Source organism: Nannobrachium achirus (assembly GCF_963921795.1).
Source record: "Nannobrachium achirus genome assembly, chromosome: 9".
Lineage (NCBI taxonomy): Eukaryota > Metazoa > Chordata > Actinopteri > Myctophiformes > Myctophidae > Nannobrachium > Nannobrachium achirus.
Window position 1 is genome coordinate 37,421,404 of NC_137818.1, and position 18,943 is coordinate 37,440,346.

At 44.0% G+C, this 18,943-nt stretch overlaps 1 protein-coding gene across 1 annotated transcript in view; it reads right to left on the minus strand.

The window, feature by feature from the left end:
* The window catches only part of magi3a (membrane associated guanylate kinase, WW and PDZ domain containing 3a), a 173,586-nt gene extending 156,280 nt beyond the window's left edge, over nucleotides 1-17,306 (minus strand). Inside the window, exon 1 of the mRNA XM_080733751.1 lies at nucleotides 15,741-17,306. Coding sequence (XP_080589877.1) covers nucleotides 15,741-16,047 — 307 coding nt within the window. The 5' untranslated portion in view covers nucleotides 16,048-17,306. The remainder of the gene's footprint in view (nucleotides 1-15,740) is intronic.
* Nucleotides 17,307-18,943: the final 1,637 nt, after the last annotated feature.

Below are 18,943 nucleotides of genomic sequence, written 5' to 3' on the forward strand. Positions count from 1 at the left end.
GTGTCAACTCAACTCGAAAAATAGTCAATGTACAAGCTCACAACGCATCGCAGACACGTTGTGAGCGTGCAGATGAGCTTTTTTATGAGCATGACAATGGCACACAATAGAGCAATAAAGAGCAAATCAAAATTGCGATCAATGCGATGTGACGCGTTGTATTTTCTGTTGTGAGCTTATAGATCGTCTATTCCCAATATATCTGTTTGAAAGTATGTCGTTGTTAAATAACATCAGTGCTTTCTTTGTATAGTTCAGCTATTTGTCATCATGTGCAACTTTTGCATACAGCCTAAAACAAATGTATTCTTTTCATTTATACGTTTAATTCCCAAAACACAAATAAATTGTCAATCACAATTATTTGTGTGACAATGAATCATCAAGTACATTTTTATGATGGTGACAGCCCTAGTAGAGAGGTGTTGATCTTGTTATGCAGATAGGACAGTCTCCCTGCAGAGCCACCTACTGTGCCCCTTGTGGCAAGACATGACATTATGACCTTTCTACAACACAAACTAATTAGAGTTAAGAAGGCATGACAAATTGCATAAACTGCATCCAAAGTACAAGCTGAACAATATAATATGATAATAATGTAATTATCATAAAGTCTTAACCCAACATTTTGATTGCATCTATATCCTAGACAAAACCTTGTACTTGAGCTATAATTTGCCAGTGCTGTTCTATAGTTTATTTAGCCCTATAATATACACCAAAACAGATCATTGTTTTGGATGTTCTTACTTTGCCACGTTTAGATCCAGGAGAGTAAACAACACATTTCATTCAAAATTAACACACGTGAAAAAATATGCAAAGCATACACATACATTTGCATAAAACAAACAACTTGCACGGGTAGGCTAGGCTGTGATCAGGTGACTGACTTGGGAGCCAGACATGACACGATCTATTGACATCATCTATTCCTCGGTCTGTCTCATGTCCATTTGAACCCATCCACTATGAGTCAAGGAAAGGGTGGGTGCCTGTCAACAAGGAACTCAGAACTATGTATTCATCATTCAGTGGTTCTGTATGTACACATGCGTGTATCTTCTGTTTGCTAAGCACACCAATGATGTGTTTGCGTGTATGCGTCTCTCTCTGTGTGGGTTCTGTGTGCTCACTTGTCCTCACAGCTTGGCTGTGTGTGTGGTGCTTGTCAGCATAAGTGTTGCCATGCTCTCTTTGCCAGAGCCTGAAGGAGCCCCTTGACACACTCACTGCCTCAGGCAGCTTGGACAGACTAACAGTATCCCATCCATCCATAATAGCTCTGCTAAGCCCATGGACTGACCGCAGAAAGCTGAGATATCATGAGAGAGCAGGGCCCGTCTGGACACAAGCATTGCCTGCATGGCCAGCAGCACTTGCTCCAGGCAACCACTTTTCCTCAGCAGAACCATGGTTCTTAGAAGCAACAGATTTGAAAACAAACTAATTCCCCTGTTTGGGTTTTCACTGAGCTTCCCCAGCCAAAGCAAAGGGCACTATACCTCAAGGCTTAGTCGCAATAAATGGCGTAAGAGTGCAAAAGAGAGTGAAAGGGAAGGAAGGAAAAGGATTAAGTAGTCAACCTCGAGTCTGAGTCTCTGAGGGCTTGGGATTCATCTCCCAACTCTAAATAAAAGTTTGTGGAAATGAAGAAGAAAATACTTTTTTTTACTTGGTGCCATTCATTAACACCATGGTGAGTATTTTCAAGATATTTCACGTTTCTCGTACATTAGTAAACACAAAAAAGAAGAAGATGGGTTGTGCATTAACATTGCAACAACACCTGTTGGACTGCATTCCCGTTATAACTTGGAGCTCGTCTCATGTCATGAATGCAGTGCATTCTCTGTGAGTGCTACAACACTTTCCAGAGACCTTTCGGCACGACAGCCTCACTACAATCCTAATGTGTTGTGAAGCCTCGAGGCTGTGCCACCTTCAAACCACTTTTCATTTACAGATATGTCAGGGACATAATGGATGAGTGGGTTTTGTGATGACAGCCTTTGGTTGATGCGCGATTCCACTTTCTTGATGGATCACAGTGACATACTCTGTATGTGTATGAGTGAGTGTGTGTGTGTGTGTGTGTGTGCGTGCGTGCGTGCGTGCGTGCGTGCGTGCGTGCGTGCGTGCGTGCGTGCGTGCGTGCGTGCGTGGTAGGTGGGGGGGTAGTATTTGTAGAGGTCCCAAAGGAGAAATTACTTCTCTGCATTTTACCCACCCCATTAGGAACAGTGCAGCCCAGGGAGAAATTAGGGGTTCAGTGTCTTACTCAGACACACCTTGATGCAAAGCGGGGAAGAAACAGGGATTGAACCAGCTATCTTCTGATTCCCAGATAGCCACTCTACCTGAGCCAATACACACACGCACGCACGCACGCACACACATGCACGCACACACAAGAGTAACATGAAAATTGAATCAAAGGCAAAACAAAGGTATTGTTAAGTATCATACTGAAGTATATTACACTGCGACATTGAAGCATCTCTATCTCCTTGTCCATATGGCTTTGGCCACTTCACTCCTTAAAAGTGACATATTTAGAAAGGGAGGGGGAGGGGAGATCTTGCAAGGCTCCAGAAGTCAAAGACTATAGAGCAGTGTTTCTCAACCTTTTTTCTGCATGGGCACACTTTTCATGTCCCAAGAATCCATGGGCACGTCAACATAATACGGGGGTGTAAATAACGTCACTGTTGGGAAGGGTTAGGGTTAGGGTTAGGGTCTCCAAGTTTCAAATTTGTATGTTTCTTCGCAAAGTAAAGCCCTGCTTCATCATACAAGGCTGTCGCACAACAGTAGTGAAAACAGCAGATCTACAAGCACACAACGCCTCGCGGTGTGCTTGTAGATCGGCTGTTTTCACTAGTTTAAATCATTTTTAAAATGATAAATACAATACTGGCTTTCAGGCAGTTTCAGGAGGCACACTTGACCCTTCTCAGGGGCACACCAAAGGTCCCCAGGCACAGTGGTTGAGAAACACTGCTGTAGAGACAATGTGGAATAACTGTCAGTAGTAGCACGCACCTGTTGGCAACAATACACTGGAACATCCTGATAGCACACGCTGTACGCAACAAACCAGAAATATCTGCATTCCACACATGACTACCGTTCCGTGACAAACATCCAGCCCTCCAGTCTCTGCGCAAAGTAAGATACAGTTCCATTATTGGAATGGTTCCTTCCAAAAGAGGCCGAAGAATTTATTACATTTATCTATCTAATATGTTTTAGGCATTTTATCAAATGCTTTCATTCCAGAGCAATTTACAGTACAATCAACTAAATTGCTAAAATTACAAGCAACCAGCAGCAGGGAATATACATCATCGTGGGTCTGACTGGTGTATGGGAAAGGTTGTAGCACAGTAAGTAGCAATAAAACCAAATGAGAAGCATATTTCATTTCTTTAAGGGAATATTAGAACAGAAATGAGAGAGGGAGGGGCATGAAGTAATTTTTGAGTTCAACTATCAGCTCATGACAGATTACTGAGAGTGACGCTGTGCTTATAGCTATGGCATAATTAAGTGCCAAGTTATTATCAGCAGGGTCTATTTATTATCTAGCCTATTTATTACACAGTTTCTTGCATGTGTGCTGAATTCATTTATAACCACATGAAATTTCTGTTTGAGATACATGTTTTGTCATTGTGTCATAGTGACATATTTACGAATGAATACAAAAAAAAGAAAAAATACGTACAGTCAGAACAAAGTGTCCTTTCTGCAAACACTCTTGCAATGAACCCTGAGGATGAAATAAATACTACAATATGTGACAAATATCAGATGACATACCATCAACCAGTTATGTTCTACTAAGAATTAAGAAATACAAAAACAACAACAGCATGGGAGTTAACTGTGAGTCGGTACAAGTCAGTCACACAGAAGTCACAGCAGGGCTTGCTTTGGAGCTGTAACAATGCTACAAACGTCTCCAAATAGACAGGAGAGAACCATGGTCGCCCCAAGGATCACAACCGACAGGGCAGCCATGTTTCTCCAGGCTGTGTCTTCAACAGGTAGAGAGACATCGCCTTCTCCCTGGGAATGGGGGGGTGAGAGAGGGCGAGAGTGAGAGAATATGTATGGGGTTGATAGAAGTGATTTGTCCTCTCTAGTCTCTATAGACTCTTTGTTAGTGGCTGAGGTAATTTGTAGCATGGCATAATATCCTTTGACTGAACTGAAGCTCCACTCAGCAGTTGTGAGCAGCAGTGGACAATCTGTTAATGGATGCTCTGATAGTCCCATCATCACAGGGTCAATATTGCAAGGAGAGTAGGAGACATCCCTCTGCCTGCTTCCAACAGTGACTAATGACGACCTCCATAGTTCATTCGCTCAGAGCTCCCAGAGAGCTAGCAAGGGGGTAGCTGTTGCCAAGGCCTAGGGGGAGGAGCTGTGTGTTTTGTGTGTGTGTTGCTTGCCAACAAACCACGACACAAAAACACACAGGCCACCCATGCCATAGTCAGATTACACAAGACCTCTGCTCCTTTCAGGAGGAAAAACAATCTGCAATTCATCTACAGAGACTGCAGCTTATTAGCGGAAAATAGGATGAAACAAAACATAAAAGGAATACAGAGGGGACAATCTGTCACAATGGATGATTGCGGTCAGTGAGCAGCAATGGGCTCATCAAGCATAGTGGTGTACTGTCTGCACAAACAAAACAACACAAAAATATGCGGGGGGGGGGGGGGGGGCTAATGAGGGAGCAGCATCCTAGTGATAAAATAAAATCATATCTGGTCAAAAATAGGTTGTTGTTTTGAAAGGATAGTGATTCTAAAGCCTTATTTATACTTGATTGCGCATTGTGTCTTGCCCCGAAAATAGCCAATCTACGTACAAGCTCACAACACAACACGTCACAGTGCTACGTGTTGTGAGCTTGTAGATTTGCTATTTTTGTTGCAAGACACTGGCGGCGCACAAAAAGTATTTTAGGCGTGAATCCCCCACCCCTAATGGCCTTCTATTCTGTTTTCCCTACAGTATACGGTATGTGGCTGTTGATGGATGAGTGAGTTTGAGTGTGTGTGTGTGTGTGTGTGTGTGTGTGCGTGCGTGTGTGTGTGTGCGTGCGTGCGTGTGTGTGCGTGCGTGCGTGCGTGCGTCTGTAAGCGAGATGTCCTCACAGTGTCCTTTTCCTCTCCACGGAGATCAAGGTCTTGGGCCCAACCATGCAGCTCCGGATGCCGTGCTCAGACTCAGACTTAACGGGCCTGAGATTGCAGCCGATCAATAACCTGTTAGGAGAGCTAACGAGTAAAGCGCACCAAATTGTCCGGGCAGAGATCTCGACATCCATGAATTCTAATGAGGACATTCAAGAGGCTCATCTCCACTAAGCATGACGTCCGTACACACACATGTACACGCACGCACACGCGCACGTGACAAGGGTGAAAGCGTGTCTAACCCCCATCTTCCACCCAGGGACAATTACATCTCCAGACTGTCGCCAGTGACCTAGAGAGGATTTATTTTCAATCTGTATATGACAGCTCTGCCTCCTGATATTCCTGTCACAATCTTCTGACTATCTATACACACACAAACACAACATTAACCTGTATACCACTTTGTTAAAAGCCAGACTGACATAATGAGCCAGCAAAAGCATTAACCCGACTTTGACCACCCTTTGACTATGATGGATCGTACAGTTTAATGCCGATATCATATCTTCCTAAGAACAAATAATATGTGCTCTTACTGAAGCAATAGTATTGCAGTTTACAGAAAAGCAGAATATCCATGGACAAAAAAGGAAAAGCATATGAACATAACAATGTTACAACTAGTTTCTCGTGCTAGACATTTTGGCAGAAATACCAAGTGCACCAAAGCTGACAGTAGATGGAAACACCGTGGGAGCTGGCTGTGTGTGGGTTAGTGGGTGTTAACATTTAACATCTGTTTGATAGATGTTGTCATAGAAGGAATAGTGGAAAAGAACAATAAAATAAATATAAATCTGTTTTTTTTAGATGGGATGGCAAAGACAAACAGATGAGTGGGGCACATGCACAATAGCATGAGAAAGTACTCACGAAGGCCCCATCAGAATGGGCACCAGGCCAAATCTTGATTGCCCCAGCTTGCACCGAGATTGAACCCTGAGATGGCTTTATTACCATAGATTAAACACAGAGCATGGCTGGAAGAACAAAGATATGCACACCACCATCCCTGCCCGCCCGCGCACACACAAACAAAGACACGTGCAAATGGCCACACGCCTATCTCCACTGCGCAAACCCAGCACCAGCGAAATGGATATGAAATCAATCAAAGCAAACAAAGGAGCTCGCTAATCTATAAATATACTTGTGACGCCACAGACTGGAGACGAGAGATGGCGAGTGACAATCTATGGTCATGTGAGCAAAATAACAGAGTGGAGATGAAGGCAAGGAATATCTACAAGGAACAGACAACACCCGGAAGTTGGCACGCCGGGTGGCCACTTTTGGGTGGCGGAAGTGACGAAGTGCTCATAGACGCTAATGTTAATTTTGGGTGGCCAAAGTGTCATGGCGGCGTCCCATGGAGCCTGAAATGACGAAAATGACGTTGGTGTCCGTTCCTTCTTTGATCTTCCTTGGATGAAGGCAGGAAGCAACCAGCAGCCTGCAGAGGGAAGTGCGTAGTAGTAGCCCGTCTCTGTGATTGCGCTGTGCCTCAAAAGGCCACTAGAAGTGGAGAACAAGCTGTGCCATGTGCCCTAATTTCTCATTCTTATGCATACACACATGCTGGCAGCGCACACAGTGGGCTGAGGGCAGGTTATTTGCAGACATTAACATTGGAGAAGCCAACTCTTCTCACCCGCCCGCAGGACAAAGCATTACGTTAGGAATAATAAGAGTTTGTTTGAACACAGGGAAGAATGATTTCAGCTGGCCCCACTGGGAGCATGGATACTATCATATTGATTAATGGTTGTGTAGCTGCTGTCAGCCCTGGAACTGATTCTATTATTACCTCCACATCTTGTCTCTCCTTCTCCACTCACCTCATCTACCTATGGAACCCTTCCTCCCATTTTCTATCACTATTCTGTGCCTCCTCCTCTTTCTCTCGCCTTAAATTAAAAGAGGACACTTCTCAGGGAAATGCCCATAGGTGGTGGTTCTGTGCCAGCTGGTGCACCTCTATGTGTCCCTGGTATTGCACCTAGGGTACGTTCCAAACAGAGACAGGAACCAGAGACACCAAATGGGCTTGCTGTAGAGAATGGCAGAGTATTCGTGTGGAAGAAGGGTCGATTCAATCACCTCAGCAGCCACACAAATCAGATAATCAATCCCATGCATTTCCACTATCCACATCTGCACCTGTGCACCTCATCATAACAGCCCATCTTCATCCTCCCTCCCTCCCTCCCTCCCTCCGTTCCTCCCTATCTGTATTTGTATTCCCTCTTTCAAATTTTAGCAGCAACTCAAGACCTGTGTCTGCTACTATACTGTATGTCTGGCATCCGTTCAAGAGTAGCACAAAGTGGGATCATTTAAGTTTATCTGCACAGTGGTCAGTGTACCCTGACACTCATCAGGATGGTCCTGTCACTCTAAAAGCAGTTTTCAGGGCCAGTAATAGTAGCAGCCCAGTCCAGTGCATCAGACCTCCTCCTCCCTAACCTCTAAGGCGAGGATGACAAAACAGCGATCAGTACGAAAAGAAATGACAGTGGTCACGGCTGACAGGTGGGAGAAAGCTGCCCAGGTGACAACGGCCAGCTGTCCTTCCTGTGATTCTAGAAGACCCACATTGCAAACTCTGAGCTGCCAATTCTGATGAAGTCAAGCGTAGCTTGGGTTAACATTGGAGGTTAATTGCCATTCCCAGGCCATTGATTCAGTGTTAGCTTTTACATAGCTTCGCTGTGGAGGCTGTTGCTCCTCAAGATAGAGGAGGTGCTTGGCGCTGGCCTCCTGTTATTTATACGAACTATTTAGAGGCTGACCTCATCTCATCTCCGGGGGGATAAACAGCTGCAAGCATGGCTCATCGGTGGAGAGAGGGACCAATTAGGAGTCAAGCTCAGGAAAGGAGGGCGGGAGTCTCTGAGGAAGAGTGTGTGTGCACGTTCCATCGCCACACAACCACACTTGCAGCAAGGTATGACTGCCATGTTGGTGCAGAAGAATGATTCAGGCTTGGTGAATCAGAGGCAGAGCGCGCTCATTTCGCCTGCGTTTCTTGTCAAGGTGCTTCGCTTTTCTAAGAAAAGCGATGAGAGACATGGTTTGTGTTCAAGAAGACATTCATTGTTGCCGGGCCTAATATGTGCAACTCCATAGAGAATCGGATTTGACATTATGATGTCAAAGCCATGCCCCCTGGGTCAAACAGAAATGTTCCCATTCAAAAGATTGCTCATTGCGGGGGCACGGTGGCGCAGTCAGTAGTGCTGTCGCCTCACAGCTAGAAGGTCCTGGGTTTGATTCCCGCCGGGGGACACTGTGGGTGCTGGGGGCGTGTTCCCTCCTCCGCGTCATCAGTGCCCACACCCTAGGTGGGGTTGGCAAAAGGGCCTTTCTGTGTGGAGTTTGCATGTTCTCCCCGTGTCTCCTAGGGTAGATACCCTCACAAAAACATGCAGTAATCCTGGTCTCTATAATGCCTCCCCCTAGCCAGCCGGGGCGCCTGATGGAGGGGAATGGAACTGGTTGGAATAACGTGTTCCTTCCACGCGCTACGTCCAACCGGGGAAGCTCCCCCTGTCAGGTGATAAGAAGCGGCCTGCTCACTCCTCATGCATTGAAGGAAGCATGAGCTCAGTTCGGGGCCCTCCCCAGGTTGGCAGAGGGAGAGTAGAGCCCAGGATTACAGCTTAGGCAATTGGCACCGGGTGAAAAAATGGGTTACAAAAATTGTGGGATAAAAAAAAAAAAAAAAAGATTGCTCATTGCCTTTTTATGGCGTAGCACAAGAAGAGTGAATGCCTGTCAGTCTGTGAATCTGTCCTTTGTTTGTTTTATACTTTTTAAAATATTTAGTAACTTAAGACATTTAAAACATTTTATACTAAAAGTCAATAGACGTGTTTAATATCGCTGCATATAAGAATTGTGGTCCAAAAATAAACAAACTCTTCCGGTGTGATATTTCTGTCATTGCACATTACTCCTATGGGCTGAAGCGGCACCTGTCAGAAGGCAGTGATGGGTGGGAGGAGTAGGACGAAGACTCTACACTCTAGTGGGGGCTCCTCGCTAACAGAAATGTGTGTGGGGAGGAATCAATTGGCATAACGACTAAATTGGGCTAAATTTGTGCTCTTCTAGGCACAATGCCACAATGCAAAAAGTATTTTTTTTAATGGGAACAATTCTGGCCCAGAATAATGACCCAGGGTGCATGGTTTTGACATCAGACTTCAGTACTCTATTGTCTGACAATGTTGACAGTGAAGAAAGGCAATGGGATGATGCTTGTGTCACTCCTCATCTGGGGTACATTTCCAACATGGCTTCTCGTGAAGCAATGTGCAATTTTGCGGCCCGTGCACGCACTGTAGAAATGATGAGGGAATTACGGAGCACAGGACGATTTTTTTCTTGGGTGGAATGATGAGCAATGAAGCAGGAGAGAGTAACAGGCCCACAATGTCCTTCTCATCTCTGAGCAGGATTGAGTTTGCACTACAGGAGAAGCAAAGAGATTTGGGGGACTGATGGGAAGATGAAGAAGAGAGGAAAAAGTCACTTTAGTATTCAGGGCAGCTGCTGCTGTCTGGGGCCTCGGTGCATGCAGCCACCCATGCTCTCTATCGCTCCCCACTGACACGCTGGCAGGATGGAGGGATGGAGGGCGGAGAAGTGTGACAGGTTTGCTGGGGAAATGAGCCCGGAGAGCAGCCGGTGGGTGGGGATGATGGCTGAATACCATCACAATAACCACATACAAGCAAAAACACACACGCAGGCTCATAACGGGAATGCATATATTAACACACACACGTACACACACACACACACACACACACACACACACACACACACACACACACACACACACACACACACACACACACACACACACACACACACACACACACACACACACACACACACACACACACACACACACACACACACACACACACACATAATGGAATGCAGGATACCAGTGCAGTTTAATTTGCATGTGGAATGTTGGGGGGGGGGGGGGGGGTGGAATGAAAAGAAGGAAGGAAGTTTAAGACATACTGAACCCTGGACTTGAGCAAAGCAATGCTAAGGTGAGGTTTTCATTCAGATTGGTCATATTCGTCATATTTTCAAGCTCTTTTTTCTGGCTTGTTCATTTATAGGCCTGATTGTCAAGGGGAAGAAGCTATAACAATCTACTGGCCTTGGTTCTGTTTCTACAAAGCCACTTGTTAGCATCTGAAACGGAGTCCATGGTTGGCATGTCAGATCTTTGATAAGCCTGCAAGCTTTGCTGACACAACCTCCATCGTATATGTACTGGCTGGAAAAAATCTCACATCCATTGATGCGCTCGGCTGTCTGTATGATCCTCAGCATTGCTTTGCTCTTAGAAAAAAAATACATCTAGTGAAGCATATTTCATTGGATTGTCTCAAACAGTGGCATAGACATGCAGATTGCAGAACATGGTAAGAAGTAATAAAAAATATCAAAGGAAAAAAGATAAAAAGACAAGGGGGTGCATCGTTGTTGCGTTCACAGCAAACTACAGAATCATTTATGAGACTCTTTACTAAAAAAGTCAGAACACAAGAGCAATATAGCTTTCATTGCAGCTGTTGTCAGCTGTTGCACTGTGTGGGGATAGAGGAGGGCTCGTTCTCCTATGAAGTTCTTCTGAGCCTATTGGGAGGGGAGAGGGGGTTGAGAGATGAACGTGGATTGCTTTAAGGTAGCAGTTGTTAGACAGGTAGTACATGGAACAAAAGCTATACAGGCTCTTTTTTGTGTCATCTGGAAAGAAGCTGCCGTTCCAGAGACACCCCATCAGCACCACTCAGTCGGTTCTGACTTCTGAGCAGCTTATAGTTGTAAAAGCTGTGTCTACACGGCAGGGGCAAAAATAAAAAACACATTAACGTGGACTGACTGCTTAATGATTCTCTCGGGTGGAGAAGTGTGAGGTGTTTTTACTCTCATTATCACACCACCACCAGCTAGCTGAGGAGCAACAGAGAGAGTGGAATGGCCTGTTTAGCATAGATCCTGCTCGAGATAAAGACAAATAACAAATGGGTGCTTTTTTTATAGGATCTGCGGCGTGCCCCCATCGCAGGAACCCGACAGGCACAATGCAAGATCTCTGGCAGTTATTCCTATTAAAGGTTTTTCTAACCAGGGTTCCTTTCTGTGTTGAGGGTCTTAAATGCGGGTTAAGGGTTAAATGCACAACCAGAGCACAAAATGAAAACCCCTTTTGGATCATTTAGTTTTCAGAGTGTGCATACATAAACCCATGTGGAAGACACCTGGAATGAAATACTGTTAACCATAATGCTCTGTCCTTAATGATAATGGCAAATTAAAGATTAAATTCACTTTTATTGCCTCTTCCATCTGTGGGTATTAAGCAGGCATGGGTGCAAGAAATAAATTGACAGCTTCTATGACTTTGATGACAACAAACTCGGCACAACATTTATTTACTATAATACATGCATGTTATATAGGTCGCAAGTTTACTATGAAAACCGGCACATCTTGTCCGCGTATCTCAGTCTGTCTGTACGTCACGCCTGACACTGTGGTTCTATGGGTTTGTCTGTGGTTCTATGGGTTTGTCGCTCTGACATCATGCTCTGATGTCACTGTGATGTCTGTCAGGTGAACCGCTCTTAACAGAATGTGTTTGCCGCTCTGACATCACGCTCTGGCTTGATGTCCCTTTTATGCCAAAATATGGAGATCGCTGAAGTCATCACGAGTCACACTTGCAAATGAATTACGTCCTTGTCCGTTTTATGCCCATATATGGAGATCCCTGTCCCGATGTCATCAATATTAACTCATTCGTAGTTTACGGCCGTAAAGCCCGTTAATTTCTCTATGTCTTTCACTGCCGGCTTCTCCTACCTGTTAACGTGGGCGCTCGTCCAGTTCCCATCGTGCGTGATCGGACACTGCTTATGCATCGTGTGTTCGCGTATTCCATCAGCTTCTCAAATCCGTTGAAACTTTTTCAATTGATCAATAAGTTCTCCATCTGTAAGCCGCGGAGCTTAGACAGAAAGTTAACGGGCCAAAATAGAGGACGGACTTCCGTTTCCGGTTCAGGGACTCCAATGTTAAAGTTGTCCGCTCAATAATGTGTCCGTGTAGAAACCGATCACGGAGCATTAGTTCCGGCCTATTTTAGTTCGGTTCGATAAAAAAATTTTTTTTAATTCATTTTTATTACATTTACGGGCTCTACGGGCATGGCAGAGAAGGGGTACGAAGGGGTATTTTGATGGCAGAGTTTGAGTTAAGCACATATCTGGGAATAATGCACATATCTGGCAATGCCCATATACGGGTATGTTCGGACATCACATTGTCACACATCTCACACACACACACACACACACACACACACACACACACACACACACACACACACACACACACACACACACACACACACACACACACACACACACACACACACACACACACACACACACACACACACACACACACACACACACAAGATTGTCTTTTAATGATTATATATTTCAAATTCTGTAAAACTGAAAGATTATTTGAATAATTAGTATGTAATAATTAGCACTACAGCAGTTCCAACACGGCCTATAAAAGAGCTTTAATAATAAGTGCTGCTGATACGCAAGAGCTAAATCTGAATGTTGAGCTAGGTGGGATCTGATGTTAAATCAGTTTAACTACAATATCTACTTTGGAATATACTAAGTAAGTATGTAGCCTTGCAAACCAACGATTCTCAACCGTTTCTGTCACACGAAGCAGCTTGATGTGCAAGTACACCCCCTGGACAGTGGACACCAGGCTAGTATGTCACAGAGGACTTACCCCCAATCCAACCCTAGAAGTTTGCAATCGGAAAAAGTACAGTTTCATCGGCTTATTTACACAGGAACCACTTTATGTATCTCATATAACATTGAAAGACAGACGGATAGAACAGAGTACTTTGCATAGGATAACATCAATTATAAAAGCAGAAAAATAGAGGGGAAGGGGGGGGGGGGGTACCTACCTACCTACCTAATTTAACGATGAAAATGATTTAAACGATCTTGTTAGGGGACTGTGGCCTTAATAATATATATTTTATTTTTGGTGAAATACTTTATAACACTACACTGTTCATTGTTCACACTAAAATGAATTCTCAGATAGATGGACAGCTCTATGCTATTGCTACCATATTACCACCTGGGATTTTGTGGAGCCCTTCAACTCTTTTGGTCTGTGTGTGAAGCTTTACGGCTGGAGAGAGGACAGAGGAGTGCTAAATGGACCATCCATTAAGCCCATTGACGAGAGAAAACAACCTGTCTAAAGTCGGGTATCAGCACTAATCAATGAGCATCTCTCACAGGACTCAAGCAACAATGGGTGTCTACATCACTAAGAATTCCACCTCAGGCTGTTCAAGCCAAGGTTACTGTCTATTACCTAGTGTAGTTCATCCCTCTAGGCATTGAGCACAGTGTCCCGAGTACACAGTCTGGTTTGGAGCCAGACATGCACTCCGGACATATTTATTTTTTTCTCTTTTGGATATGCCAAAGAGGTGTGGAGTGGCCTCAGTTACACTGGCTCAAATTCCATTTGGCTCGTAGCCACAGGTTTAATTTTCATGGCAAAGTAATGTAGTTAAATGAACGTGGGACCGCCCAGATTGCTCAGCGGGACTTTGAGGCATTATTAATCAGCAGCTCTAAATGCACAAACATTAATGGATATTTTATATTTAGGTACTTACGTACAATGTCACAGTAAACTGTAAGTAAGTGAAAGGTTGAGCAAAGCGGTATAGCATAGTGAGAAGCGGTGACAAAGTAAAAGGATAAGGACAAAACAGACTGGAGAAAGTGAGATTGAGGGAGAGTTGAGTAGGGAATGGTGAAGTGACGTCTAGGAAACATCAGAGACCAGAAGTTACGATGAAAAGTAATGAAATTCCATCATTCAGTGAGCATGGCTGAGATGAAGAGGGTTTTAATGGAAATGAGAAAAAGGGACAAAAGAACAATTGTGAGTTAGGGAAAAAAGGTATGTTGAGAGACTCCACTGTCAACCAGCTTTTGAGCGCTATAGGCCCAAATCTTTGCGGTTAACCCCAGAGGCCCAGACCCGACTTATTTTAACCACTTAAACCCTATACTTAGTTGACTGTATTACTATGGGCCCTGTACTTGACCATATTATTCCCAATTTCCCTCTAAATATCTTAATCGACAATAGCCTATCTACAGCACAAGCTCACAATGTGTCACAACGTGACTCATTGTGAGAAATCCTTGTCGGAACAGGGATGCTTCATCATCGTGAGAATATGGATGCTAGGGTTGAAGTGGTTAACCTCAATCCAAACCTTCCCTTACCTCAGCTTGGTTCTCTCATGACAACTCAAGTTTTCATCAACACCGGTCGGCTAACATTCGATCCTCCTCCCCCTCAGCCACCTAATCTAGGTGAGGAGGAGCCATTAATGATGGATGTTGTGTGAATTAATCATGGAGGAAGGGGACAGAGTCAAAACACGTACACGGTGAGGCTCAGGGGAACTGTGAGGCCTATGACTACACAAGTCTCGACAGTTTCAATTCAAAGTCCTGACTCCTGCCTGCTACCATGCGTCACTGGACAGTGGACACACAACTCAACTGGATCAGACGAAAGAAACAGTCCAAAGCTATAGAAATGTAACACAATGAAACACAGGCCTGTATGTAGAGATAAATAAGACCATCTCCACTTCTCAATGTTTATTACATTAGTAGTACTACCCCTTCTATTCAATCAGTACCTGAATTGAAGGAATGAATATGTCAGCACATTCAAATATCATTCTTATAGGGAAAACAAATTGTTAAAGGCTTTGTGTGCAAATTGCAGACTAATTATCTATGTACCAAATGCTAATTTTGTACACCATTTCTGCAAGATACTGCCAAGTTTGGCACAAACTGCTGACCTCTTGCAAATATCCAAAAGTTAATGTTAAATCAAACAGAAGGAGGAAGCACTGAAATGTTACTGTATTGTAAAGATCGGGGCACAGTCACACTTCAGTGTAGTAGTAGCAAGCCCTCAGACCTGCCCTTCTTGATTTATGCCCTTTTGCTCTTTGTGGATTGTGCATGCAACACATGGAGGAGCCCAGTCCAGAATGATATGGATGTATCGGCATGATGACACACACACACACACACACACACACACACACACACACACACACACACACACACACACACACACACACACACACACACACACACACACACACACACACACACAAAACAGACAAGAACTCTGTCTGTCATTGCGTAATGCAAAAATATAACTACACCATGGCACCCTTCAAAGAGTGTGTGTGTGTGTGTGTGTGTGTGTGTGTGTGTGTGTGTGTGTGTGTGTGTGTGTGTGTGTGTGTGTGTGTGTGTGTGTGTTGGGAGGGGGGGGGCACTGTGGTGGAAGAGCAGTACATTCTGGAACACACACCTGGTTTGACAGACTTCAGTCGGATGGGTTCCCTGAAGTGGCGGATGACAGCCAGCGTGTCTCGGTTGGTCAGTCCGCTGACCGGGGTGCCGTTCACCTCCAGCAGGACGTCCCCGCTGCAGGGAAACCTTCCAGCGTGACAGACCATGGCTTCCGAAAGGACCTGTCCAAGATAGGGGAACTCTCCCAGCTCGGCGCCCCCGCGGACCTCCACCACGGTGCCCAGCTCCCCGGCACTCCCCCACGACACGGTGCATTCCTGTACCTTGCTAGACCAGTGCTTCTTCTTTTTCAGTGTCTTGGACATTATTCGTCACTCTTGCAAACCCAGAGAGAAGTCTGAAAACTATAGTCTTTTTCGCGAAAAGACCAGCTTCTTTAATCCTAACACGAAATGGTGCGCAGTAAAATCATTGCAGACAATGGAGTTGAGAGCAGGCGATCCGCGTTCTTGTTGCTGTCGTATCCCATCTCACCGAAGACAGCCCTTTAATAATAAAGTGGCCTTTTGATGAGTAATCCTTCCATTGAATTATTCAAGCATCACCTGTTTGTAACTGGGATGCCAGCCCTGCGTCAGCGTTGTGTCGCATAGAGTGAGAGATCTCTGGGATGCTGCTGGAGTGTGTACGTCCCGCAGCCGTCCGTCCGTGCGTCCTTGTGCGCAAATTATGTGAAACGTGACTTTCCAAAGCAACAACAAAAAAGTCCTACTAAAAAAAACTACCACATGAAGTGAATTAATCCCAATAATCTTGCGAACGGTGTACAGTAGTCGGTTATTGATGAGCACCTGAAAGCGTGTCCGTTCTGCTGCAAGCTCGCCAGTCAACACAGATGTCCATGACAACACATGTGATGATAACACTGGTAGACAAAAAAAAAAGCCAAAATAGTCAAAACCAGCTCCCCAAACATCAACCGTTGCGTAAATTCACTCTATTAGTTGAGCCACTGTCGGAGGTACTTGGCTCCGCGCACCTGTTCTGTTCTGCCCTCCTCTCCTCCTCCGAGATGACATCAGCAAGGCATTCCCTAGAAACGCGAAAACATATACTTGGCCCTGCTTTCGCACCACCGGCTTGGCTTGTTATGTTACTGCAGCTGTATCGGGGACTAGAAGCCTTCGAGCGCCGCTCACTATTGCAGTCCCATGTCGTATCTCCTAGATTTACAGAAGCACAGCGAGGAATTCTCTGAAAACGACGCACAAGCAAGCAGTCTGATCCGATTAGGCAATACTCAATAACTTTTTTCTTTTTTTGTATGTAATCATTTTCCGTGTTTGTTTCCTGATTGCATGGGCTTTTACCCAATCAGATGTTGGGATGCCGCTAAAACGCTGACAATAGACCAATAGGGAACAGTCAAGGCGGGTCTTGTGACTGGGATCTCAATGGAAGTGTTGCTTTCCTTGGAGAGTCAGTCAGCCAGGCGGAGCTCTCGTGTCTTTTACTTTATTCTTGTCTCACTCTCACCCTGTCCCTGCCTTATCCAAAAACAAAATGGAAAGAGCATACAACTTTGCAACTTTATAAGACAACTAAGAAATGTGTACAACATGTGCGTATATAGTGCGTACAGCTGAACATATTAGTGAAACATGTTTAATTTAGAGCTGTGGCAAATTCAGGCTATTCGTGGCTGAACGGTGACATCTTGTGGTTGAAACGTTTAGAACGCAATGCGGCCGCATAATTATACAGCATGCCTACAGTAAATATTTGTGGCTGCCAATAGCCAATTTATAATTTATTTGTGTGGTGTGTTGCAAGAACTTGCAACTAAATGGCGCCCTAGGCTCAGTGGTGGAAAGTAACAACTTCAAGTAGGCCTACACAAGGACACATTTGGTGTAGGGCTCTGTAGGCCTACTTTTACTTTACTGGAGTAGGCCTAGACCTATTTCCAATTTGTTATCATTTTACTCCACAACATCTGAGTCAAATATTATAATTTAGATCCGTAGATTGCTATTTTCAAAATATTTGTATACATGATCTTATACATTCGAAACTTGTGAATAATGCATAATCTGCATAATGGGTACTTTCACTTTTGGTAGGCCTATATTTTCTTTTACCACAACTGACTAGGCTACCCCATGTGCATAAATCAGGCTAATTAAAATTATTATACCTTAGGCTACTAACCTTGCATAGCCTAGCCAAGCTTAGGGGGAGAGCGGGGTAAACTGAGACACTTTTTACATTTGCTCCCCTCTAGGCGAACTAAAAGATATATCAGTAAAAATGTACACATTTCCCAGTAATTTGGGATGTTTCCTAACTATGGAAGGTATCAGAACATATTCAAGACAAAAGGCAGAGAAAATATGATTGCTTTAAAAAAAGTGGTCTTGTGTCTCAGTTTACCCCAGGACCGGGGTAAACTGAGACAGACCAGAGAAATCAACGGGGTAAAGTGATCCACTCACTTTTTTCACTTTAAAACTACCATAAAAACACAAAAACCCGGTTAACCAGGTTAAATATGCGCAATACAAAAATGTACATAGCAGACATTCTTTTAATAGGCTTTGTCCTGTCATTTCCACCCATGTGTCAAATAATGTGACACATGGGCAGAAGGAAAAAACTAAAAACCCTATAAAAAATTGATAGAAGGGTTTACCAAACTTTCCTCAGTTGATCCTTATGTAATCTTTCCTGTAGAATCTATTTCTGCAAAGTAGTCTATATTGTTGTATTGTGCATAACTAATGAAATAATTAGCATATGTAGTCAAATATGCTAATTATCTCATTAATTATGCACAATACAAAGAAATATATATCAAAAATGGATTCTACAGGGGAAAATACATCAGAATCAACTGAGACTAGTTTGTTACACCCTTTAATCAGGTTTTTACAGCTTTCTCCCTGTCTATCATGTTGGGATAATGTGAGATAGTGTCTCACTTTACCCCGAAGCAATTGTCTCACTTTACCCCACAGCCACATTTTGGGAAAAGGGATATTTTTATCAATTCAGGGTAATCTTCAGCTAGCATCTATCACATGGATTTATAAGTTGGTAGTTCATCAACATGTATGATATAAAATGTTCTCCCTGCATCAATTTGCTTTGACACAACAGCTGATTATGTTGACAGCTAGAAAATTTACTTTTACATGCAAAAAACACATTTTTGTGAAAAAAGCATGTTTTCTACAGCACTATCAGGTCTCTCTTTTCATG